Source organism: Malaclemys terrapin, chromosome 8 (assembly GCF_027887155.1).
Source record: "Malaclemys terrapin pileata isolate rMalTer1 chromosome 8, rMalTer1.hap1, whole genome shotgun sequence".
NCBI classification, from domain to species: Eukaryota; Metazoa; Chordata; order Testudines; family Emydidae; genus Malaclemys; species Malaclemys terrapin.
Window position 1 is genome coordinate 20,749,048 of NC_071512.1, and position 27,505 is coordinate 20,776,552.

The 27,505-nt window shown below is 48.7% G+C and overlaps 1 protein-coding gene across 2 annotated transcripts in view; it reads right to left on the reverse strand.

Moving 5' to 3' along the window:
- SH3PXD2B (SH3 and PX domains 2B) overlaps window positions 1-27,505 on the reverse strand; it is a 127,793-nt gene that overhangs the window by 23,139 nt on the left and 77,149 nt on the right. The window contains exons 4-7 of one of the 2 annotated variants that reach the window (XM_054038115.1): window positions 25,328-25,404; window positions 16,504-16,595; window positions 1,568-1,593; window positions 790-825 (exon numbers count right to left, since the gene is read on the reverse strand). In XM_054038115.1, coding sequence (XP_053894090.1) covers window positions 790-825; window positions 1,568-1,593; window positions 16,504-16,595; window positions 25,328-25,404 — 231 coding nt within the window. The remainder of the gene's footprint in view (window positions 1-789; window positions 826-1,567; window positions 1,594-16,503; window positions 16,596-25,327; window positions 25,405-27,505) is intronic. The other variant, XM_054038117.1, reaches the window with a different exon arrangement.

Here is a 27,505-nt window from a genome sequence, read left to right on the forward strand (position 1 = left end):
CAATGTACCAAATAACAGCAAGGGCATGACGTACCCCAAGAACAAAGAAAACCCTGTGTTCTCAGGGGGCCACTGTTCTCTCTGCCATCACATGGTAGGGCAATATTTGACTGGAGAGTTCTTAATAGTCCTCCAGAAGCTTTGTTCAGACCAACTGATGCTGGGAACTTTTCGAAAAGGCACAAGCTATGGGTGTACCAAAAGGCAGAAAAGGAGGATAAAGGAATGACATCAGCACCAAAGCCCAGAATCAATGGTAGGTACCTGATGAGAAAGACACCATGAAGTCTTGTGTTGGAGGGACACCCTTCAGAGCCAATGAGAACAAAGAAGATGGAGCTAAGACTTTGGGTGTGTGTACACAGCTCTGTCAACACATCCAATATATCACACGCCCGGGCCAATTCTCCAGGAACAGGGATTGACTGGCACCTGCAGCTCCACATTTCCAGCCCAAAACAAAGTTTCTGTTCTCTGGCTGAAGACCTTTAGGATAGTCCCTCCAATCTGCACAGACTATACTGAGCTGCTCAGATCTAGTAGTCAGAGCTCAACAGGAGACTGTTGTACAGGCCTTTCCATCCTGAGTGGACAGTCACAAAACCCAGTGGATGTTCTTTTCCCAGCCCCTCATCAATCCCTCAAGTCAACCAGCAACAAAACAGAGCTGTGGGGTGTGAGATAGCTTCTTGCAAGGGGCCCCTGATTTTCCCACACAGAAACAGCCGGTGTCGCCCAGCGGAAAGGCAAAGCAAGAGCAAGGCCCAAGCGGGGAGTGGCTGTTACTACCTCTCTGAAGGAAAGAAGCCGTTCTCTGGATAAACCCTAATGAAGGAACAAAATGGTGGAGAAAGAAAGCATGAGGGAAGGGGGAAATAAACATGGAGGTGAAGGTGATGGTGGGAATGGTTAGCTCAACAACAAACAATCCTGTAGCCCTGAATAGGTGGAGAGCAATATGCTCCAGCTATTCCCCTTCTGCCCTTCCAACTGCGCCAGCACATCCCTATGCTGAGGTCTGCAAGGGGGAAATGGAAGAGGGTTGTTCCACTGTCCCCATGCCACCAGGATTCCCTCTGCCCCTTATATGTACTACACTCTAGAAGGGCAAGGGAAGTCCATTATCTTTGGAGGCCCCTATATACCTGCAGGGACATCATACAGGAGACAGAGAAGAGCCTAGAATTGGAGCTCACAACAGTTTGCAATGAAACACATTGATGGGCTGCCGGGAAATCAGCCTCCTGTTCACATTCATCCCTTGCTCAATCTCTCCCACCAGCATCTAGGGTGAAGCAGTAACCAAGTTAGGGAGCAGAGGAAGGAAAAGATCCAAGCAGAGAGGCTCACTCCACTTCTGTGACTCCAGATGGAGCTCCTCAGATGATGACCGCCAACCTCTCTCCCACCACTTATTGGTGCTGCAGCTGATCAATGGATGTGTACAAGCTGGTGTTATGGACTCTTCCCCCCACCCTCCAAAACTTGTGCTGCCTGGACAGGTTACAATGGCAGCAAGACAAAAGGCAGGAGATGCTGAAATTAAAGAAGAAAAAATTGTCCTTACCAGACTTCTTCTTTCCAATGGGTTCCCTGAAAAGGAGAGAAAAGGGGAAGATCAGCAAAGAAAGGGGATACACTGAGCCATCTAACTTTGAGACAGCACATATTAGTGTGGTTTAGTGGTTAGAGCAGAGACCTTGAGACAGGGCCCGGGTTCTATTCCTGGCTTTGCCACTGACTCACCATGTGACCAGTTGTTTTTCCGATGGAGGAGTCCCAGCATGATCAGCTTTTCAAATAGTTGTTTCTCCCACTGATGTGTATTCCTTTCCAGGACTCTTTTTACACAGTGAAGTTCAGTTCTTGAAAGGTTCCCCACTTGCCCTCCCCTAGCTGCCTGGCCTGGGAGCCACAGTTCTGACATGGTGGCTTGGAGAAACAGAACAGGAACTAGTGTTGGTCTAACCAAGACATTTCCAGCAGTGGGGGCCCAACTTGTATGCTAGCAGTGATCCAATGTGATTTTAACACAAACATAGGCTCCTGCTGAACATGAACACTACTCTGAAGACATCTGGAGATTCACAGATTCTAAGGGCAGAAAGAACCATTGTAATCAGTGACTTCCTGTGTAACACAGGCCACAGAACTTCCCCCAAATAACTCCTAGAGCAGATCTTTTAGAAAACATCCAATCGTGATTTAAAAATTGCCAGTGACAGAGAATCCACCACAGCTCTTGGCAAGTTGTTCCAACAGTTAATTATTCTTACTGTTAAAAATGTACACCTTATTTCTAGTCTGAATTTGACTAACTTCAACTTCCAGCCATTGGATCATGTTATACTGTACCTTTCTCTGCTAAACTGAAGAACCCATTATTAAATATTTGTTCCCCAGGTAGGTACTTCTAGATCAGGGGTCGGCAACCTTTCAGAAGTGGTGTGCCGAGTCTTCACTTATTCACTTTAACTTAAGATTTCGGATGCCAGTAATACATTTTAACATTTTTTAGAAGGTCTCTCTCTATAAGTCTATATTATATAACTAAACTATTGTTGTATGTAAAGTAAACAAGGTTTTCAAAATGTTTAAGAAGCTTAATTTAAAATTAAATTAAAATGCTGATCTTACGCTGCCGGCCCACTCAGCCCGCTGCCGGCCTGGGGTTCCGTTCACCTAGTTCGGCAGCGGGCTGAGCGGGGCCTGTGGGACCCCGGCTGGCAAGGGGCCGGCAGCCGGAACCCCAGACCGGGGGTGCAGGTGGGAATGTGGGGGGTGGGTGCAGGAGCTCCCGTTTGGTGCTCAGGGTGGGGGTGGGGATGTGTGGGGGGTGCAAGAGTCAGGGCGGGGGGGGCTGGGTGTGTGTGGGGGGGTGCAGGAGTCAGAATGGGGGCTGGAGGTGTGTGAGGGAGTGCAGGGGTCAGGGCAGAGGGCTGGGTGTGTGTGGGGGGTTCAGGGGTCAGGGCAGGGACCCCAGACCAGGGGTGCAGGTAGGAATGGGGGGGGTGCAGGAGCTCCTGTTGGTGCTCAGGGTGGGGGTGGGGATGTGCAAGGGTCAGGGCATGAGGTGTGGGGGGGGCTGGATATGTGTGGAGGGTGCAGGAGTCAGAGCGGGGGCTGGAGGTGTGTGCAGGGATACAGGGGTCAGGGCAGAGGGCTGGGTGTGTGTGAGGGGGTGCAGGGCTCAGGGCACAGGGCTGGGGTGCTTGGCTCGTGGGGATGCTCACGGCAGGGGGCTGGAGGGGATATACCTTGTTCCCACCCCTTTCCCCAGGGCCCCGTCCTCACCTCTTCTCTGCTTCCTCCCCGGAGCAGCGAGCACGCTGCAGCTCAGCTCCACTCTGCTCCCCCTCCCCCTCGCAAGGGCGATCAGCTGATCAGCGGCAAGGAGAGGGAGGGGGAGGGGCAGGAAAGCACCACGCTGGGGGAAGAAGCGGGGGAGAGGGGAGCTTGGCTGCCGGCATGACCAAGCTTCTGCCTCCTGCCCCCGCAGGAGAAATCGGTGGGCGAGGGGGGGGGGCAGGACCCCGGCAGGCAGCAGTGTGCCATCAAAAATTGGCTCGCGTGCTGTCTTTGGCATGCGTGCCGCAGGTTGCCAACCCTGTTCTAGATCATAATCCAATCACCCGTAACCATCTCTTTCTTAAACTAAATACACCTCTACCCCGATCTAACGCGACCCGATATAACATGAATTCGGACATAACGTGGTAAAGCAGTGCTCCGGGGGGGCGGGGTTGCGCACTCCGGCGGATCAAAGCAAGTTTGAAATAACGCGGTTTCACCTATAACGCGGTAAGATTTTTTGGCTCCCGAGGACAGCGTTATACTGGGGTAGAGGTGTAGATTGAGCACCTTGAGCCTATCACCATAAGGCAGGTTTTCTAATCCTTTAATCATTCACATGGCTCTTATCTGAACTGTCTCCAAATTATAAACATCCTACTTGAATGGGGTGGGGGGGGGGGGCGCGCCAGAAGTAGGCACAGTATTCCAGCAGTGGTCACACCAGATCCAAATGCAGGGGTAAACTAACCTCTCCACTCCAACATGAGATTCTCCCATTCATGCATCCTAGGAATGGCATTAGCCCTTTTGGCCACAGCATTGCATTGGGAACTCAGGTTCAGTTGATTATCCAGCATGAGCCCCCAAATCTTTTTTAGAATCACTGCTCCCCAAGACAAAGCCCCCCCATCCTGTAATTATAGCCTACGTTCCTTGATCCTAGATATATACATTTACATTTAGCTATATTAAAATACATATTGCTTGCTTGTGCCCAGTTTACCAAATAATCCAGATCAATCTGAATCAGTGACCTGTCCTCTTCATTGTTTATCACTGCCCCAATTTGTGCGTCATCTGCAAACTCTGTCAACTTTATCAGTGATGACTTTATGTTTTCTTCCAGGTCACTGATAAAAATGTTAAATTGTGTAAGGCCAAGAACAGATCCAGGCAGGACCCCACTAGAAACACATTGGCAAGATGATTGTTCTGCATTTACAATTATATTTTGAGACCTTTTTAATCCACTTAATATGTGCCATATTAATTTTATCTCATTCCATTTTTTTATATCAAAATGTTATGCGGTACCAAATGAAACACCTTACAGAAATCTAAATATATTCCATCAACACTATTATCTTTATCAAACAAATTTGTAATCTCATTTAAAAAATCAAGTTAGTTTGATAGAATCTATATTCCATACACCCATATTGATTGGCATTAATTATATTACCCTCCTTTAATTCTTTATTAATCAGGTCCTGAATCAGCCGCTCCATTATCTTGCCTGGGATCGATGTCAGCATGACAGGCCTATCTATAATTACGCAGGTCACCCCATTAAATATTGGCACAACACTAGCTTTCTTCCAGTCTTTTGGAACTACCCCAGTGTTCCACGACTTATTGAAAATCAACATTAATGGTCCAGAGAGTTTCTCTGCCAACTTCAAGCTCTTGGGTGCAAGTTATCTGGACCTACTGATTTAAAAATCTCTAACTCTAGTAGCTCTGTTTAACATCCTCCCGAGATACCAGTGGAATGGAAAGAGTGTTATCATCATATGATCATATGATGAAACTACATCATCTGTTGTTTTTTTCCCAAATACAGAACAGAAATATTTATATCCCTGCTGGAGAGGGAGAATTGCAATTTCTCAGGGTGTTGAGATTCCCTCAGGGACAAGAGACAGCGGTTGCCCAGTGTATTGGGGGAGGTCAGATTCTTGAACGCCAAACCCAAACACCTTGCTAGATACTACTGTGGGAAGGAGGGGATGTACATCAGGGTTTTGGGAGCAGATGGTCAGAACAGGAGAGCATTTCACAAGGGGTGCAAGAGGGTTTGGTGGGTAGGGGGTGGAAATAAGCTAGCAAGAGGGCTTGTCCTGGAGTTGGGGAAGGTATTGGCAGCATGGGGGGGGGGGGGAGGAAGGGGAGAGGGTAACCACATATCCCCTGGCCTTCCAGTTCTACTTTCACCATTTTCACTTTACTAAGGATCTTAGAGTCCAGCTAACTCAGCCGTGGGGCCCATACACAACTCCCCTGTGAGTACAATAACGTCAGGTCTGTGGGGACAGAGACTGTTTTACATCACTTAGCACAATGGAACCCTGATCTCCCACTGGGGCCTCTAGACACTACTGGAATATGAATTAATAATAATCAACCTACCATTTGGCCACCCCTCTTCCCAATCCACAAGTGAATCCTAGCCCGTCTGGATGAAGGAGCGCATATGATGCATCACTCCTTCTATCCTAAAGCAGGAGTAAGACATGTACGCACTTGCTTCCAAGGATGACAACATCCACAGGGCCAACCTTGCAATACAGGGGACCTTCCCCAGGCTCGCAGTTTCCTGACCACTGTTGGAAGGTGAGATTCAGCAGGCCCAAAAGTTGCTGAGACTGCATGAGAGGGTGAGGCCCCAGAAGCATAGGGCCGCCAAACAGCCATTTCTTTTGCTTGTGAAGTCCATGAGCAAAATAAGCTCCCCTCCCCACTTGGTCTAAGGCCAAATGACGAGGCAGCTCCAGGATCAGTAAGAAAGGGAGCCAGGACAGAGCTCTGCTGAGTTTTCTATCAAACTTATCAGCATTTTAAGAACTTCATTATTGCAAATGTAAAATTTTATTCCCTGAAGCGCTGGGGTGATTCCGGGACTCAGTCTGCTGCCTTCAGAGACCAGCCTTTCATCCTGTCAACATGTGTTTCCAATCTGCTGAGTGAACGCAGAGCCCACGTCACAGCTCGAGAGGTACCCGCCAAGGAACTCTCCCTGACCCTGCCCTCCACTTGGCCTAGCCTGTCCCAGCTCTAAAGGGAAGCAGGTGATCAGGGGATGAGGGGGGCTGTGGAAACCACCCTCAGCCAAACCACTAAGCACCAAATGGGAACTTCTACGTTTTAACCCCTCCTAGGCCAGGCCCTGATACACCTCCCGGTTTCATCTTCTCAGGGGCTGTGTGTATACCTCCCGCTCCCAAATAAAGAGGGTGGCACGAGAGTCACAGGACAGTTGGGATGTCTGGTCTCTTCAGGTGCAAACGTGGTCTAAAGTCACAACACAAAGGGAAAGGAGGAGCTTTGCTTCTACCTCACAGGGCATGGTTTGCCCTGTTTCTTTACTCTGTGGCTGATGTTCCTACCCTCCTCACCACTCCAGATCCACTTCCCCCGTTCTAGGCACATGCTGGTGGGGAGGGAACGCAGGGGGACCATATTTCCTTAGGCCAGTGCCCAAGGTGAGTGCTCCTCCCCTTCTCACTGTTCCCACAACCACTCACCAGGAGCCTCGTTGCCCAGTCATCTCTCCCACCCCCCATGCTCAGACCATCCTGGATTAACCCTCTCTTTGGCCTTAGGCAGAGACTGAAGAGGTTGCCTTTCCGCTGACAAAATGTTACCCTCACTCTCTGGGGGTGGGACACCAGGCCCCAGGGATTAGAGACCCAGACAGGGCAACACAAAACCGATATTTCATCAACAATCGTCTTCAAATTCCATTCCCTCTCCTTCTTAACACCTGTCTGGATATGCCGCTGCTCCCTGCCCACCTCCAGCTTCTTATCTGCCATCTGTGCTGAGGAGCCGAATTACCCCCAGGCTTCTAGGCTTTGCAGATGGGGTCACTGCTGGAAGGCAAAGCCAGGTGCACACCGGCAGCCTGCCTACCACCAGCTGCTACCTTCCTGCTCTGGAAGCAGCTCTGTTTGCTGGGGATGAAGCTGTGGGGAGAAGGGAGGGAGGCGAGGCCAGCATTGCATTGCTGAATAGATCTCAATGCATTTTTGCAGGAGGGTGATGTGCATTTCCTCTGATCAGACGGTGCTGGAAGGGGAGAGTTACTATCTTTTCCATCATCATCTGTTAAAAGTGTTACCCTAACTCATCCTCCTCCATCTCGTTCCACCGGCTGCTCTGTCTGGATGAGGAGAGCTCGGGAGGGCCCGGGGAGAGGGGGGGCAAAAGGGGGAGGGAAGGGCTGCAATTTCACTTTGCTGCTGGGATGTGTTTGGCAGGAACACAAAGAGCAACCGGTTTGAACACAAGCAGATCCCAACCCATCACCTCAGAGAGAACAAGAGCTCAGACAAGACAGGAAACAGCAATAAACTCCCAGCAGCCTGCAGTATCTCCCCTTCCCCCACTGACTGGGGAAAGCCAGGCGGAAGGAGCACACATACAGGCCTTCTAGAAAACCAGCGATTCTTCTAATCAGTGAAAGGGGAAATGGGAAACTCGTTTAGTCACATCAGTAGAATGGTCATACAGCAGGGCTGACTCGACCCAGCAATCAAAACTGTCATACAGGTTCCCAGGAGCTCTTTAAATTGACGCACTGAGCCACAATAGCGAGGTGCGTGATTATGGGCTTTACTAATAATGTCTGCACTGCATGGGCATCCAGCCAGCACTGACTAAACTCCCAAAGTCCTCTCCCAAGATGGATTTTCTAGTTTCTTTGGTTGCTCCAAGGTCCTGATCAGGACAATATGGGTAGCTCTCGTCACTTACAGTTTTAAGTCAACAGGGATGCATTACTTGGGGTTGGGTGTTCTCTGTTCAGTCCACTTTGCTTCTCTCATCTAGAATGTGCTGTGAACCAGAACACACACCCTGGAATTGATGTGTTGCAAGTAGAGAACTATTCCCATACCTACCCCCAATTTTATTTGGGGGGGGGGAGTGTTTCTGAAGCATCGTTCATTCCACTAGGAAAAACAGTTCCTACAGAAAAATTGGAACTTTTTAAAAGGAATCATTTTGTAACACAAGTGCCATAAAACATCCACGAGGAAGTGGTTCGCTTGTTATCCTGTCCAACCATGTCTGGGGCTAACAGGGTTCTCACAACATAGTGCAGACAGGGCTCTTGGACATGCTGGTGCTCTAGCCTATGGAAGCTGGTGGTTAGAGCATGTCCTCAGAGGAAAGAACAGAATCCATGTCGACACTGGGTAAAAAAATCTGTGCTACAATCCTGCAAGCTACCCCCATTGTTAACCAGAGATTCTGCTAGCATGGTTCTGCTCCCACTGCAGATTTGGTCTAAACCAAACTCAAGTCCAGCTCCAAGAGGCTGCCCTGTTAGAAAAGGGATCACCCTATAGTTATTTCCAGTTCTTTAATTTCAGTGATGAGATCCCACTGTAGCATTCTGACTATAGGGGTAGGAGTGACGGATGTTGGCCTCTGTCCCATAAGGGACTTACCCCTACTGCCACGACTGCCATCTAGGGAGATCGCCTTTCATTGAAGTGTTGGAGATTGTAGTTTTGGAGTTGATTGTTCCAGGCCCTGCTCCTGCAGTACGCCCACTTACACCCCAGCACTGCTGTCTGTTTGCAGCAGAGACCGTTCATTTCTCCAGCTACGACTTCTCTGGATACCAGGACATGTCTCAGATGCCCCTGAATAGATCCAACTGGCCAATGAGAGCCCTTAGCCAAACCAATATTAGTTACCAGGTAATGGACTCTACCATATTGATAAGGATACTAGGGTACCAAGATGATCTCCTCCACAACACTGCACCCCACCTTGCAGGAGGGACCCCAGCATCCTTCACAAAGATCCAAGGACCACTCCCTTCCCACTCCTGTACCTACTGGGATCTGGCCTGAGACACTACACCCAACTTGCCCCCGAACGCCAGGTCAGGGCAGATAGGCAGGCCTTGTGTCTGAAGGTTGCAATACAGCCACTAGCATTTCCATGAGTGTGGACAAACACATGCAAAGGTATTGGGGGAAGAAAGAGCAGGAACATGCTGCCAGTAGAAACTAGCTACATGTCTGCCGCTGGGATTAAACGGGGAGGAGGAAAAGGTTTTGTTCCCTGTTCTACGTATGGAACGCTGTATCTGTGTAGAGTTCCCTTCTGCTGCTTTGGAGCGAGCTCAAACATTCTAGCTTTATCTCCTGACTGCTTCCAGCCCAGCAGCCTGAACCGGGACCTTTCGAACACAACATATAAAATAAACTCTGTACATTCAGCTCACATCAGCCCTGACTCTTATTGTGGCCCCATTCTCCTGCTGGCTCTCCCACTTCTGATTTATTGGCACTACTTAGTGCCTGTACTCCCCGTCAGGCTGGCTGCAGGAAGCAATCACTTACTGCAGTTATCGTTCCAGCTTCCATCAGAGCATGCAGCGCCAGAGCTTCTGGATTAATAGAATAATGAAGGGTTGCTGAAGTCGCCACCAGGCATAACCTCGTTAGTGGAATACGCCTTCATCGTCTGGTCAGGCCACTGCTCATTACCATGCACCTTCCGTCCTGGGCTGCTGCAGGCAACACCCTCCAATTACAGCACTTTGCTCCTTCCAGGGCAGCAGCCCAAAGGGATTCTGTCTGCTATCTGCCTCTCAGAAACTTCAGACTGGCCATCTCCATGCTCTCTCACTACAGGCCTCCCTGCATTCAGGATGGGAAGAAGCCAATCGGTGCTAGTCAATCAGTCCCTCTCCATTAGCTTGTCTCCCCTCCGTACACCACACCAGCAATGAGCCCAACCCCATTAGCTGTTCTTCTGCAACACTCCATTCAAATGGAAACTATCAACCATAGGCTGACTTGTAGGGAAGAGCAGGGGACATTTACCTGGGACCTGAGCTTGAGGGGTGCCAGCATTTAGGAAGGGAAGAAAGAAGTTAAAATATTTGTCCCAGGCTTTAAATTCCCTCAACAGCCCCACTGCCAGTAGAATTACCACCAGGGCTATGGTTACACTACAGAGCTTGTAGCACTGCTAGTGCAGACGCTCTAAGCTGATGGGAGACAGCTCTCCCGTCGACTGAATTACTCCAGTCCCCGTGAGCAGCGGTAGCTATGTCGGCAGGAGAAGCTCTCCCATGGACGTCTACATCGGCGCTTAGCTCGATGCAACTTATGTTGCTCAGGGAGTGGCTTATTCACACCCCCGAGTGACATAACTTATACCGACGGAAGTGGTAGTGTGTACATAGGCTGTGATGCACATCCCCTTGTCAACACAATGGTGTCTGGGCCATTGCCTCCACACACTGATGAGAATTTACAAGGGTCTAAAAGGAATTTAGAGATTCAGAGATAACAAGACTTGCAGGAGGCAGGATAACTTTGTTAAAGATGAGATGTTCCTAATAATGCTGGGAGAGGACTGGAGGGAAGGCAGCCCTACATATCAGGTGCACACAAACCTTAGTGAAATGCTCAGCATTTGCAATGTAGGATTTTTAATGTAAGTGGGAGCTGGAATTTGATTACCATTTACATTTCTGCTGCCTTTGGTGGCAAATCAGGGTAGGACACACTGGAGAGGCAGCTACCCTTAGTGGCTTTCAAGTTTCTCAGACCCTCGATGCAACAGGCACAGAAAAACCCCAGGCAAACAATGGGAACTGGAAATTCTAAAGGAGGCTTTGTATTAGTTATCATTTGCCTACAACTTGATTATGTGGTGAAGCTAACAGACCTGTAACCAGTGGAAAATCCTCAGAAGTTCTAAACGCTAGCACAAGTTGTCAAGAACTACTCCCAAGGAATCTCTGTATCCAGGGGCTAAGATTCATGCACAGAGGGGATCAGTACTTGATATGAGCAAATGACTTTGAAGATCAGAATGGCCAACAGCCTGTGGCCAAAACAATTTGCACAGTGCTTTTCCTGAAGGATGTTGTTTGCTCAGCAACGGGGAGGGATGCATATAAAGTAGGTTCATTAGATTTGAGGTTTCTCTGCTTGCCACCACATACCCACCCAGTCACAGCCCAGCAGGCTAACAGGACTGTGGTTCTCTGACACCACGTATGCAAGTCTGGGTGGTACATACAAACACATGGCACAGGCTGGAAAAGACAAATAACTTAGGCAAGGAACGAAAAGCAGAACTCAGCTTGCCAGCCAGGCTCCTGATTCAGGGCTCTGGCAACTGGTGTCTGGAATTCTGGACATTCATTCCAGAAACAGAACAAGCATAGATTTGATCACATTATCAAAAAGATTCAGGTTCTACTTGCAGGTCCACAGCACCTCTTCTCCTCAAAGACCCTACACAAAAGAGGGAGGAGCTCTGGCTGCAGATTAGATACAGATAATACTTCAAAAATTTTAGCAAGGCAAACTCCACTCCAGCCCTTATCTCACTTCTTAAAGGGACTAAGTCATTAAAGGCTATTTAAAGAATGACCTATCTTGACCACTGCAGGCCCTGTTTTAAGAGCTGTGTTTTTTATTAACACACCATTATTGCATTGGGAGAAAAAAACAGCCTTTTAATCCTCCACTTCAGAAGTCATGCCGAAGATAAGGTAGGTAAGATAATATCTTTTATTGGATCACCTTCTGTTGGTGGAAGAGGAACAAGCTTTCAAGCTTAACAGAGCTCTTTCACAGGTCTGGGGAAGGCAACCAGATTGTCTGTCTCAACTTGTATTTAGCCTAGACACTCTAGTAACCTTTCCCAGTCCTGAAGAAGAGCTGCGTGAAGCTCTAAAGTTTGTCCCTTTACCACCAACAGAAGTTGGTCCAATAAAGGAGATCAACTCACCTACCTTGTCTCTCTCAGAGCCTGGGACCAACCTGGCTACAACAACACTGCAAATATGTTGAAGAGAAACAGACAGACAGACATGGTGAAAGGGGGAAAATCCTCTTTACCTCCCAAAGATAACATTAGAGAGAAGGGATGGAGGAAATGGATCACTTCTTGTCTATTAAGATTGATAGTGTCTCTTTAAGAGTGAAAGTCTCCCCTCATGAATATTACTGGGATATCCGAGCACCCAAGAGAACGGACCCTGACTACAGATGCCCCCTTGCTTGTTTATTAGATGTGGCCAGGAGACAGGAAGTTCCTCGAGAGAATGGATGGAAAGCTATCAGGGTGACTAATCTTTTCCCCTGATGCTTCCCCCTTGTACAGAGCAGGGGATTATTTTAACAATCACTTTGGGTATTTCTTCAATGTAGAGTTAACCAGGCTCCTGCATGTTGGAGCCTTGAGGTTCAGCTGGCGAGGATCATTAACAGCTGAATCCCTTAACTCACCAATGGCTTCTTGCCCAGGACTTTCCCAGCTTCACTATGGGAACTCTCTTATGCCACCAGAAAGCTCTTTCAAATGAGGAAAGACTAATCCCCCAAGTACCCCCCATCACAGTTCTCATGGCGCATGTCGGGCACAAGAATCTAATGACTTGCCTCTTTTGAGGGCTGCAGTTTCAACAGGATTTTCATCCTAACAATTGAGAGAAAAACCCACTTCCCTATAATCCATGTGCTGCTAGGCCTGCAAAGCGTTTATTTTGTCATGGCACATTAGTTCCTTCTGTCCTGATTGGGTCTTCCTCCCAGCCCCAACCAATCCTGTGGGACCCAGAGCTACAGCCACCATTCCTTCACTCATTTCACTGGGCAGAATCGTATGTGAAATAAGTAGGTGGGTCTCAGTCCAGAGGTTCCAAGTACGGGATGGGCAATGGGGACTCAACTCCCTTCTCACCATTAGGAGTGGTCCCTCCATGGTATGGAAGGAGGCAGCTAGCACATTGGGGTAAAAACTCAATCGCTTCACCTCCTCCAAACTATTAGACATGCACCAGGCTCCACTTCAGGCTTTGTCCCAGTGTCAAACTGGAAGAAATGGAGGGAGAGAGAGATGGGCACTAAGCCATTTCTACACTAGCCTCTTTTTCCCACTCATGAAATTTTCCACTTTTGCTCCTGCCAGCGACGGGATCGTGTGTGCAGAGCAGGCCCGAGGGTCTGAGCCACAGGTTAAGGAAGGGTTAGAAGAAACAGTGGCTAGTGGCTGGCAGCCACCAGGGGCCTGTCAACATTAGTGTCCCCATTACAGTTGCCACTGCTGGAGCTGCATCACTGGTAGCAATCAAGGGAAACTGTATGGAAGAAATATCTCATGTAGAAGAGGCCTAAGGGGATTCAGGAGCAACTCCTGAAGGTGGAGAACGGACTCACCAAAGGCAGCAACAAGAGGAGCACAAACTACAGGAGGCTACAAACAGATAGATGGAGGGATGGCCACACAACCTCCTTCCATCCCAAAATGCTACCCTCTGCAGTGACTAAATTCACCACTAGCATGAGGAGATCCAGCTTCATGGAAATGTACCTGCTGACACCCGCCCTAAAATTTGGCTCCAGGTCTGTGGGTGGTAAGAAGTAGGGGGATCTCTATCTTTGCTCAGAGAACCAGGAAGGTAGGTGACACATGCAGCCCCAAAGACACCAGAGCTTCTCCTCTCAACAGACCTTGCTCCCACTGAAGTAAGTGTGAGTTTTGCCATGGGACCAGGAACAGGCGCCGAGCCATTAATGAGAGCAGAAGGGGACTTTCCGTCAGCCAGAGGCTGCAGAGGGAAGGGGGTAGGCAATCAGGGGGCCAGTGGTGCCACCAGAATGACAGCTTTGCTTGGCACAGAGTGTGCTGACCTATCCATTTTTCGCCTCCCAGCTGCCACTGCATAAAAAGCCGCCTTCTTATTTCTTTCATGGCCTGGCTCCCTTTCAACTTCCCAGAGAAAGTATTTATCTCTTTTATGAATGATGACATCCGGCCAAACCCCAGGCACACCACTATATTGGATCCACCCCAGCCGTCTGTCCCTGATTTTACATCGCTATTGGCAACCTGGCAGCCTGTCCACGTCGGGCTGGCGAAATGGCTCCCACCAATCTCGCCAGAGGAGACCCTCAAGGACTTTTATTCATTAACATTTTGAATTGTAGCTAATAATAATAATAATAACCCTGGAGCATTCAGGCTGGGATATGAAACACAACAGAGATGTCCTTGAGACACCACAGCAGCTCACTGCTGGAGGAAAACTGACAAGAGAGGTCTGTTAAGCCCTCTTCTCCTCCCCATGAAAGGACAGCACACGGGGAGAAGCGACCATGCTGCGTCGGCTAATTCTATAACAGCTCAAAATGCGGCACGACTCCAATCTCACTCCCAAACTGCACGGCACCAAGAGCAGTTAATCTGGCACTTGCTGCAACAGCCAAGCCTTTATAAATGCAAGCAAACACATGCAGCGTGTGCCACATGTGAGTGGGGCTGTGTATAGGTGCTGAGAGAGACACACAAACCAGGGCACGGTAAAGGACACTCTCAAGGTACAGTCTTAGCCTGGCCCCAACACCAAAGCACACAGCTTTGTTTACATTTCAGTCAGTCCCTTTGTTTTCCTTCCCGTTTAGCTCCCTCAAATGAGCACACATCAGGTGCAGAGAAGAAGAAAGTTTGGAGCAGGGGAGAGATCTTTACATGCCAGGCCTGCAGGAGCAATACCTCCAGAGCAGAGTCAACTTGGGCGCTAACGTGGGAGACAAAGCTCCTTTTAAGGATCTGCCACCCCACACCGTTTCAACTTTTTTTAGATGTGTGTCCTGGGGTTCTATATGTTTGAATTGGCCCCTTGTTTTTGTGACAGCCTCCATACCCTATGCCAAGTTCATAACCCACAGATCAGGCCAGGGTGGATAATGGGGTGCATAAAAGAAGAAAGGGGGATGACAATCCTCACTCCCTCTCTTTCCCCCAAGGCACCATCTGTGCGCATGTTTCACCAACAGGTTCACTGGGTGGATTTGACAACCAAACACCATCCAGAGAATCCTGACTTTATTTATAAACTGTCCATAATAGGACCTGTCAATGTTGGAACAATCACAGAGACCACCCCGTCCTCCCAACACCAGGAACACTGGGAATCCCAAGCCCCTTGCCGCCGCAGACTCCTAGATGTTCATGAGATACTGCTCATGCAAATCAGTCTTCTTAGGTCTCTCACTCACTCCCATGCTGCTCCATTAGCTGATGGATGACCGAAGGGGTGAAAGGTTAACTGATGAACAATAGCTTGGGCAGGCTGGATGGGAATGCCAGCTGACAGCAAGCTATTAGTTAATGGACTCTGGGGCCCTCAGACCAATCTAATCAAGTGTCTGCTGGCTGGGGAAGGAATGATGACAGGACAAGAAAATAAAAACAGGAGGCCAAGGAGAAAAAGAAAAAAATAAGCTAAAGGTTGGGGGAAGTTACAAAAGGAACAAGCACAGCACTTAACAGGAGACGTGCAAAACTCAATGTTCCTTCATGGAGAAAAACAAAATCCTTTTAATCCCCCCCATCCTCCATGCAATGCAAAACAATGTCAAATTATTTTACTGCCTTTTCTTGCACAATCAGTCAATCTTCCTCCATTGCTCAACCTTAGGTAGAGCTGCATACACAATCTAAGGAGAGACAGCAACAGGACAGAGAGGGAAGCTGGTGTTTGTATTTATGCTTTGGGTGATTAATAGGGGCTGGAACAAGTAGCTCATAGTCACAAGACTAGGAACTACACAGGGTTGCGTAAGACACACAAGAATCTCTGCACATGTTCCTTGTTTCCAATGGAAAGCAAGAGTCAGGGACTGTTGTGGATGGTTCAGGGGACTGGCAAAGGGAGAGTCTTTCTCTCTAGGCAGAGATCATTAATAACTGGAAGTCGCTCCTGTCTGATGCCTGCTTGGCAGTTCCTACAGGAAAAGAATTTGAGTTTCCCAAGTGACTGTATCAGAAAAAACAGTATCACTATTAGCATGAAGTGGCATCTGGGCTGTAAGCTCAGCACTGAGGCCAAGGATTCAGTGGCTCCTGGAGAAAGCGCTTCCACCTCATTACTAGCAGTGGACATTCCAGGGGAGGGCTGAGACGCATTGGTAGGGAGCAGAGTGAAAAAAGCTTGCATGGCCCCGGTTCTTTGACTAAACAAAGAACTTCATTTTCCAGGGATCTCAAACCAGCACCTTTCTTGAACATTACATTCACAGGCAGGTTGGTGATTTGTTCATGGATCTCAGAGCGTCTTCTGAATGTCACAGTGATCAAGGGGGTTTTATCTGCAGCGGGGATGCGACCACCACCAGAGCAATTCTGCAGAGCAACCCCACTAGCTTGTTGTAACCAACTTACTCTTTGGGGGGATTCAGGTCTTCGGGTCTTGTCTCGAAGAACTGAAGAACCTCCTCACACTGAGAGATGTAGGGTGGCAGCTGGATCAGAGCCTGTGAATGAAACAAAGAGATTGAGAACATGAAGCTAGAGACTAGTCCCAGAGTCTGAAAGGATTTTGGAGGTGCGGCCTTCAGTGTGTGTGAACAGCCGGGCAAATACAGGAAAGGCTGCTGGAAGAAACAGGCACCACGATGCACAGAACTGTGGCGAGCGCTATAGTGAATGTCGCAATGCACCAGAATGGAGTAAGTCACTTACAGCCTCCGGTTTCAGCTGCTGCATCTCTGGGTAAGATGGCAGGGTGCAAAAGGGAGTAAGCAGATGTTGACCTGCAATCCAGGCTACCTTTGCCATTTTAACTGTTCACCCCCACCATCCAGGGCATCCTTAGAGTCCCTGTAACAGCTGCCTCCCCATCAAAATAGCCATCCTTCTAGCTAAGGCCTGGCTGAGACTCCCCAAAGCTCATCACTGTCCTGTGTGCAGCGAGTCAAGCAGTTCATGTCTTTCAGGGCAATAGGGCCTGGCTTTGATGCTTCTGGTTAGGTTCAGGGCCCTGGGACCATAGGGCCCATCAGCACTTTACAAATCTGTAGAGTCCTCTGTCTCTCATAAGCCCTCTGCTGAGCAACTGCTACTCAAGAAGAGGTTGTCTGAGTGGCAGAAGGGGAGCCCACAAACACCTCGAGCAGGAGCTGGAGAGCTTTTGATAGTGTTATTATCAGATAATAAGTGTGGAGGCTGGAGTTAATGAGCGGCACCGCATCTGTCCCCCTCCCTCCCAGGAAGCCTTCTGCAGCAACACAGGTTTTAGAAGTGGGACTCGCCGGGTGAGAGAGAATGAGCGCGAGCAATAATGTAATGGTCTCTGCAGAAGGTGGAGGAGATGGTGTCTAGAATAGCACACACATCATTTCCCTTACTGTCTCAGCCCAGCTGAGGCTGGAGGGGAGGCAGACTTGGCTAGGGCTCTGTAATACAGATTTAGGCAAAGGGGACACGTAGCTGCACAGTGCTCATTGTTGGGGGGGGGGGGTGACAAAGTGACATGTCACAGGAAGGAGGTTTGGAAGCAGGGCCCACCCTGATGTATGACTGACAGCCAATCCTCAGCTTCATATCCACAATCCTCCCTCAAAGGGCTCTGAGACAAGGATACGAACAAAATCATAACAACCTCAGCTTGCCCCTGCATCAGGAACACAGCCCTGCGTGCAGCACCCCAGGCTGCTCCCAGAGGCAGACCTGAGTATTTATTGGCCTATCTGCTCTGCCCCCGTAGCCTTTCCCAAAACAGGCCTGCCTAGGGTTGCCAGCTGTCTAATCGCACAAACCCAAACACTCTTGCCCCGCCTTCTGCCGAAGGTCACACCCCTGGCCTGCACCTTTTCTGAGGCACCACCCCCACTCCGTCCAGCCCCACTCCCTCCATCACTCCCTCTCCCCCACCCTCACTCACTTTCACCAGGCTGGGGCAGAGGGGTTGGGGTGCAGGCTTCAGGAGGGAGTTTGGGTACGGGAGGGAGCTGGGGCAGGGGTGCAAGAGGGGGTTTGGGGTGCAGGCTCCAGCCAGGTGGTGCTTACCTCAGGCGGCTCCCGGAAGCGGCGGCATGTCTGGCAGTGGCTCCTAGGCTCACAAGCAGCCAGGCAGCTCTGCAAGCACCGCCCCCGCAGCTCCCATTGGGCGCAGTTCCCCATTCCCGGCCAATAGGAGCTGCGGAGTCTGCCCTTGGGGCAGGGGCAGCATGCAGAGACCCCCTGGCCGCACCTCCTCCTAGGAGCCACTGCTGGACATGCCGGCCACTTCAGGGAGCGGCGTGGAGCCAGGGCAGATAGGGATCCTGCCTTAGCCCCGCTGCGCCACCAGACTTTTAGCAGCCTAAAATTTCCCGGATTGGCTTCAGTAGCCCATGGGATATGGAGCCCAATTCCAGGAGACTTCCAGCAAACCGGGAGGGTTGGCAACCCTAGGCCTGCCATTGCACTGATCAGCACCACAGTCAGGACAGGCAGAGCCACCAAGCAGTGGGGGTGATACTGCCTGACAAGGAATCGAAACAGCGTGCCAGCCATCATCAGAAATGGGATATAGAAACAACTGTCCACTCCGGAGATTGTGGGTGGAGGAGACTATTCAGGTTTCCTGCTGGCAACATTTCCACTGAAGTGCTGTTCACAGGACTCCATTCCCTGTACTCTATGCAGAATCAATCAGACCCTGGTAAAGTGACCACCCCCAGCCCAGAGAAGGTTCCACTCTTACAGCATTGGAAATGACGGCAGAAAAACACAGCTTGTCCTAGGAGGATGGAAACCAAGGGCCATTTGCCTTGTGGTTAATGCATGGCCCTGCCATGCAGGAGACTGAGAGGATTCATTGCCTTCCACCAGGCTGGGAGGGGCTGGGAGCACTATCGAGGCGATATATTCAGCCACACAGCTCATTCTTAACGGCAATTTGAAGAACAGGCTCCAAAGAGAAACCCATCCAATTTTGTCTGGCTTGGAGCATGGTGGCTGGGGTGAGGAGACTGGCAGGAAAAGGTTATTCATAGAAGACAGATGGGAATAACCTATTCAGATGGATGAGCCATTTTACAGGAGCTGATGCGTGACTGCACTCTACAGGGCATTTTCTAGAGCTCTGTCCAGTTTCATTTTAAGAATCCCAAGCAACCGGGCTTGGGAGAGGATCTCCCAGTCACAACCCTTTTACCAGATAGTCAGCCAACATTTTCTCTCTCAAACCTACTAATACTATTACCAACCCAGAGAAAAGGGTTATTTAGTGTAGGACCGAGGGGAAACGGGATGAGAACACACTGTATTTAGCTCTCTTAAATCTGACTTTAGAAATCAGTCAATCACACCAGCTCCCTGATCATTTTTGCTGCTCTTCTTTGACCTCCCTCCAATCTGTCAAGCTCTTTCTGCTAGCAAGAGAGTATTCTGGGTGCAGCTGGACCATGGCTTTATAAAGAAGGACTATTCTCTCCCTGCCTGGTGGGGCGATGCCTTTGCATGTTTTCAATCCAGGATTTCACCGACCTTCTTTGCAGCCAAGAAAGGAGGATTTGCAGAGCTTTCTCAGGGAACGGCGCCTCCTCACCTCTCTCCCAGGAGAGACAAAACAAAGGACAAGATATTTATCTAGTACTTTGTGGGGGATCTGGTTACGCTGTGTTCCCGTAATGCTCAGTGCTCACTAAACACCACCCTAACCACAGCAAACTCAGGGATTTTTTTTTTTTTTTGCTGAGAGTGTATATTATACTCCCACTCTGGTGGTGCATGTGAAATCAACCCAAAATAACAGAAATGCCAGGGAGAGCAGGGGCTGTGGCTGAGACGCCCATGGTAATAGCATGGGCTGACTCTGCCATGCACACTGCTACGGTGGCTTAGCCCCTCACCCCACTAGCAGCTTCACAGTTAAGTAGCAGGAGCTGGAAGGCCCGGCATAGTGCACACTTTATTACTTGGTAATGCATTAACTGGAGGAGGAGAAAGCTGTTGTCTAAGTGGGTCATATAACATCAGCCATTATGTTCCAGTTATTAAGTCAAATGGATTCATTATATTTTATGCCATTAACAGCATCGTTCCGAACAGACAGCTGCAGCCTCTTATCACTTAGGGACTTTTTTCCTCCCTAAAATTAAATTTATGGGCAAGCATGTGTCTATGTAGCTGGCATATTTTAGTGTCCCTGAAAACAGGGGACTGATCACACCAGCAAGAGCCAGCCAGCCAGCCAGTTGCCGTGTAAGCTTTCCCCGACCTCCCCAGCTTTGACAATATGCCTCAAGGCTACCTGTGCTTCACCTCTGCTGTTCTAATCCTGCCTGTTACCCTGTAGTAACTCAGCTAATGCACCTCAACAGTTTTGAGCTGCAGCACATGTTAGCCCAGTGCTGGGCCTCCAGACATGTTTGCTGATGAGTCTTGGTCTTGACCTTCAGCACCCCTTGCAATTCCAGTCCCAGGGTCTCTCCCTCAGAGCTTTGGTCAATGCACCTGAGTCTTGACCTGCATCATCCCCTGCAATTCTATTCTATTCAGGTTCTTATGCTGTGCTCAACCCCATAGTACCTGAGCACCGAGCAGGAGGGCATTAAGCAAAGTTACTAACACCTGTCTTGTGTTTGTTCTCTCATCTTCTCTCCGGGGGAGAGCTGTATGCAGTTGAGTGTGCTGTCTCCCGGGCGCAAAGATACGCGATGTGGACCTGCGGTTGAAAAGGATCCTAAAAGGAGCAGGTAAGAACCCCTTGATAATCCTTCATGTGGGAACGAATGACACGGCTAGGTTCTCGTTAGAGAGGATCAGGGGAGATTATGCCAGGCTGGGGAAGACGCTCAAGGAGATAGAGGCTCAGATTATCTTTAATGGGATTCTGCCCGTTCCGAGGGAAGGGCAGCAAAGGGCTGATAGGATTGTGAGAATAAATAGTTGGCTAAGGGAGTGGTGCTATAAGGAGGGCTTTGGGATGTATGGCCACTGGGAGGCTTTCGGGGACAGACACCTGTTCTCGCGGGATGGGCTTCACCTGAGTAGGGAAGGAAATAGACTTCTGGGAGGGAGGCTGGCTCATCTAATCAAAAGAGCTTTAAACTAGGAAGTTTGGGGAGACGGTTGGGAGATGCACAGTTAATCTCCACGCCAGATTCCAGTATGGAAAAGGTGAGTAAAAGGAGAGGAGACATAGCCGGGGAGATGAGATTGGACATAGGAAGGACAGGGGGGACGGACACAAGGAGGCCCGCAACATATAGTGCTGCTAATGGGAGACGGGCTAAACGACATACATTAGGGTGTTTATACACCAATGCCAGAAGCCTAGGTAACAAAATGGAGGAATTGGAGCTCTTGGTCCAGGAACTGAAACCGGATATCGTAGGAATAACGGAAACGTGGTGGAATGGCAGTCACGACTGGAACACAGGTATGGAGGGGTATGCGCTGTTTAGGAAAGACCGGAACAAGGGTAAAGGTGGGGGGGTGGCCTTGTATGTCAATAGTGAAATAAACTGTAAAGAAATAATAGTGGATGGATTAGATAACACAGAGTCTGTCTGGGCAATACTCACACTGGGTAATAGGACTACTAGAGCCTCTCCGGGGATAGTGCTTGGAGTGTGCTATAGACCGCCGGGATCGACCCAGGATATGGATAAGGAACTATTTAATGTGTTTAGAGAAGTAATTACTAACAGAAACTGTGTAATTATGGGGGACTTTAACTTCCCGGATATAGATTGGGGAACAAACGCTAGTAGCAATAACAGGGCTCAGATGTTCCTAGAAGTGCTTGCTGATCAATTCCTCCATCAAGTGGTAACTGAACCGACGAGGGGGGAGGCCATTTTAGATTTGATTCTAGCAAGTAGTGAGGACCTTGTTGAGGAAGTGGTAGTAGGGGACAATTTGGGCTCCAGTGATCATGAGCTAATTCGGTTTAAAATACATGGAAGGAGTAACAGAATTAAATCAAAGACTAGGGTTTATAATTTTAAAAAGGCCAATTTTAACAAACTAAGGGGACTGGTAAGGGAAGTGGATTGGGCAAACGTATTAATGGATTTAAAAGCAGAAGAAGCCTGGGATTACTTTAAGTTAAAGATGCATGAGCTGTCGGAGGCCTGTATTCCAAAAAAGGGAAAAAGATTACTAAGCAAGAGATTTAGACCGAGCTGGATGAGCGACCGACTCAAAGGGGCGATTAGGAAAAAACAGAAAGCGTTTAAAGAGTGGAAGAGGGGAGGGATCAGTAAGGAAATGTACCTAAGTGAAGTCAGAGAATGTAGAGATAGAGTGAGAAAGGCCAAAGGCCGTGTAGAGTTGGACCTAGCGAGGGGAATTAAAAGCAATAGTAAGAGGTTTTACAGCCACATAAATAGGAAGAAAGCAAAGAAAGAAGAAGTGGGACCGCTGAAGTCTATTGCCGGAGAGGAGATTAAAGACAATCTAGGCATGGCGCAATATCTTAATGAATATTTTGCATCGGTGTTTAATGAGGCCAATGAAGGTATTAGGGATACTAGCACCACTATAGAGGGGCACTCGGGATGGGGGATTACCGTATCCGAGGTAGAAACAAAACTTGAACGCCTTAATGGGGCTAAGTCGGGAGGACCGGACGATCTACATCCGAGAATATTGAAGGAATTGGCGCGGGAAATAGCAGGCCCGTTAGCGATAATATTTAATGAATCTGTAAACTCGGGGGTGGTCCCGTTAGACTGGAGAATAGCTAATGTGGTTCCTATTTTCAAGAAAGGGAAAAAAAGTGATCCGGGTAACTACAGACCTGTTAGTCTAACATCTGTAGTGTGCAAGGTGTTAAGAGAAAATTCTGAAAGAGAAACTAGTGGAGGACCTGGAGGGTAGTGGCAATTGCGATAAATTACAACATGGTTTTACGAAGGGCAGATCGTGCCAAACGAATCTGATCTCCTTCTTTGAGAAAGTAACGGATTTATTAGATAAGGGAAATGCGGTGGACCTAATATACCTGGATTTCAGTAAAGCGTTTGATACTGTACCCCATGAGGAATTATTGGTTAAACTGAAAAACATGGGGATCGATATGAAAATCCAGAAGTGGATAAGGAATTGGTTACTGGGGAGAATGCAGCGGGTTGTATTAAAGGGTGAACTGTCAGGTTGGAGGGAGGTTACTAGTGGAGTGCCTCAAGGTTCGGTTTTGGGACCCATTTTATTTAATTTATTTATAACTGACCTCGGAACCGATTGCAGGAGTGGGCTGATAAAATTTGCGGATGATACGAAGGTGGGAGGCGTTGTAAATTCGGAGGAGGACAGGGATATCCTGCAGGGAGACTTGAATGAGCTTGTGAATTGGAGTATCAGAAATAAGATGAAATTTAATAGTGAAAAGTGTAAGGTGATGCATTTGGGGATGACTAATAACAATTTTAGTTACAAGATGGGGACGCATTGGTTAGAAGTTACGGAAGAGGAGAAGGACCTAGGGGTTCTTGTAGACCGCAGGATGACTATGAGTCAACAATGTGACGTGGCGGTGAAAAAAGGCAATGCTGTCTTGGGATGCATTAGGCGAGGTATATCTAGTAGGGATAAGGAGGTCCTGCTTCCGTTGTACAAGGCGCTGGTGAGACCTCATTTGGAGTACTGTGTGCAGTTCTGGTCTCCCATGTTTAAAAAAGATGAACTCAAACTGGAACGGGTGCAGAGAAGGGCCACTAGGATGATCAGAGGAATGGAAAAGCTGTCGTACGAAAGGAGACTAGAGGAGCTTGGGTTGTTTAGTCTGACAAAGCGAAGGCTGAGAGGGGATATGATTTCTATCTTTAAATATATTAGAGGGATTAATACAAGGGAGGGAGAAGAATTATTCCAGCTTAGTACTAACGTGGATACCAGAACGAATGGATACAAACTGGCCGTGGGGAAGTTCAGACTTGAAATTAGACGAAGGTTTCTGACCGTCAGAGGGGTGAAATATTGGAACGGCCTACAGAGGGAAACGGTGGGGGCGACGGACCTGTCTGGTTTTAAGATAAAGTTAGATAAGTTTATGGAGGGAATGGTTTAATGGTAAAACATAGTAGTCAAGGAAAGCCAAGCAATGGTGGGTAAATAGTATAATGGCTAACGGGGTCGGGCTGGAGACTCTTGCCTATATGCTCGGGGTCTTACTGATCGCCACATTTGGGGTCGGGAAGGAATTTTCCTCCAGGGCAGATTGGCTGAGCCTCTGGAGGTTTTTCGCCTTCCTCCGCAGCATGGGGCAGGGATCTCTAGCAGGAGGGTCTCTGCCGATTGAAGTCACTAAAAACAGGATTGGGGACTTCAACAGCAGAGTCCAGGGAAGGGGTAGGGACGGTTTTATGGCCTGCAGCATGCAGGGGGTCAGACCAGATGATCATAATGGTCCCTTCTGACCTTAAAGTCTATGAGTCTATGAGTCTATGAGTGTTTTGTTCTGGAATTTTTATTTAACACACACAATTATGTTAGAGAAGGCATGCTCAAAGAAATGCATCTTGCACTTAGAGCAGAAGGTCCTTAGTTCCTCTGGGGGTTCGTTCCAAGGTCTTCAGCTGATGCCTGAAAAAGCTTCACCTCATGCACAGATGAGTTTTAACATTATTGTATAAAGTTCCGTGGTCCTCCCCGCCCGGCTCTGCCAACACATCTCAGTCCACGGCACCAAACCCTCTGTTATCCCCGAAGCTCGAGCCAGTGCCAGTTCTGTGACGAGACCCATCTTCTAAGGATAAGGACTGGACTCTGCTCAATGGTGATCACATTTGAAACCAACAGGATAAGCTAGCTAGTGAATTTAACCTGTAGCCAGCAGAGCCCCTACTAGGCTATTTGCTTCTGGTTTGTAGCCTGAGAAGGGACTTTAAAAAAAGTAATAAAATTAAGGGGAACCAGAAGTGGAGAGTACATGGTGAGCAACTAGGTCACTACCATGCTGCAATCTCTAGGCCTCCAAAACCACAGCACTGACCCCTCTGTCTGAGATGGGACCCACTGGATGTTTTTACACCTGCATGGAGTGGATCCGCTGCGCCAGACTCAAGGCCACCAGCTAATCTCATGGCAGGAGGTGGTACGTTAGCACAAGCTACAGCTGGTAGAAGTTCACAATGAAGGTTTTATGGTGCAACAGCATGTGCTACCCCCTCCCAGAAATGGAACCAGTATCACCAACAGAGAAGGACCAGCTCAAATCATGCCTATATCACAGGCTAGAAGTCTTCAATTTGAGCTAGAAGACTCCCTTTACCTTGCAGTATTCATCAATAGGTATCAGACGCTTGACGGCAACATCCCGGATGTGGCTTCTGCGGAAGAGGATCTTCCCTGCAGTGAGAAAGAGGAATAAGAGCAGGGCAAGTCATCAAGGCTGTTCCATCAGATATCATCCTTTCCCTCAAATCAACTGATCAGGATCTATCCTCAATGTAAGCAAAGACTGGCCTTGCCAGGAGCCCCCTTGCCCACACAGAAGAACCTTCCCCCAACCCACCAAGCACACTTCTGGAGAGATGCACATTTGAAATTACTAAGGGCATGTCTACACTGTGGAAACTACATGGGCATAGCTAGGTCACCACAGCTATGCCGGCATAAGCCCAGAGTATAGACGCAGACCTGCGAGGGCGACAGAATTATTCTTGCACTGACATAGATGCATCTACACTGTGGGTTAGGTCGGCACAGCTATGGTGCTTAGGGGAGCGTTTTTCCATACTTCTGCCCAACATAAGAAAAACCCGACCGAATTCCCCAACCAGATGTGTCCTCATGTCTCTTCACTTATCTAGGGTGCTGCTGTGCGTGTCCAGGAGGTGGTAGAATGGCTTGTATCACTTCAGAGCACACTTGGAACGCCACCCCTCCCAGGCATCTAACCATTGCTAAATCAAAAGGTACAAACAGCCACTGTGGTTTTGGAGATTAACATGCTGGGGTCTGTCTTCCCAGTCTCATCTTTACAGTTCAGCTGCCAAACAAGATCAGCATACATGTGGTCATGGGTTTTTGTCTGTTTCTGCACTCCCAGACAGCGGTCCTCTCCCAACTGACTGCAATGGTTGTGGTAGCCTCAAAACATGACCCTGTGCAGGGGTCTTCCAGATGCTCCCCCCCTCCCCCAATCTCTCTGTTTCACCCTTTTTGTAACCTCTAGCAAAGAAGTAGAAGACAAAAGACCGAGGGCTCAATTCCCAGTAGACACAATTACTAAAAACGCTGGGGCAAGTCAGCTATATTTTGATCCAAGGCACCAAAATCAACAATTTGCCATTATGCAATTTGCAAATACATACCCAATGTTTATAAACCACAGACACCCATGCCAATCTCCTACTGCCTATTTGGGAACAGACTGCCATGGCTGGAGGTCAAGGGGGAATTTTTGCTAATTGTGCTTCACCCCCACCAAAACTCTCCAGTTAGATAGGAGGAGTTTGCTTGGGGTTTCTGGTTTTTGATCTCCTCCGGCACCAAAAAAAAGAATTGGTGCTTGAATTTTCAAGATAGCCTAAGGGAATTAGGCACCCAATCCACCTAAACTTCAGTGGGAGTCGGGAGTTTGGCTCCTTTGAAAATCCAAGCCCAAGTGTAAAATATCAAAAAGTTTTAACGTTAGAAGGGTGAAAGACAGAAAAGATGCAAAGGTCCCGGGGTGGCCTGTGAGCTTAAGGGGCGCTTGGAGATTTGCAAGCACATAAGAGACCAGGAACTGGAATGGGGAGGAGGAGATGGGGGTGAACAGGAGAGTAGGAAGAAGCAAGTACAGATATTAGTTTGCTTGAGTTGTCAATAACCAGTTCCTGCCAATACCCTGGTCTCAGACCCCAAAAGAGGGCGTGTGCTAGTAACAAGAAGGGGAGTGGAGGGAGTTAGAGTGGATTTTAATTTGTGGGAAAAAGCAATCTGTGGTTTGGCCTACAATGAACAGTTATATTGACATCGCTATGTCAGGCAGGGGTGTGGAAAAAACCCACAGAATTATGTCAGCAAAAACCCCCGTGTAGATGCAGCTAGGCTGATGGAAGAACGCTTCTGTTGAAGTAGATAACATTGTTCGGGAGGTGGTGTTCCTACACCGACAGAAAACCTCCTACGGTCAGCATACGCTGCTTCTACACCAGGGGGCTACAGCTATGGTGGCATAGGCTCTGTAGTGTAGATGTACCCTTTGTTCAACAGTCACGTTACGTCTACAGCATGGAGACTATATTAGTATAGCTAGGTTGTCGTAACTGTGCCAGCATAAGCCTGTAGAGTAGATACAGCCTACACTGAGAGGGGTTTTTTCCAATGGGTGCACGAACACCACTTCCCTGAGCAACACTAGTTAGATCGACAGAAGCATTCTCCCATTGACTTAGCTGTATTGACACCAAGGGTTAGGTCGGCGAACCTATGGGACTCAGCCGCGTGGATTTTTCACACC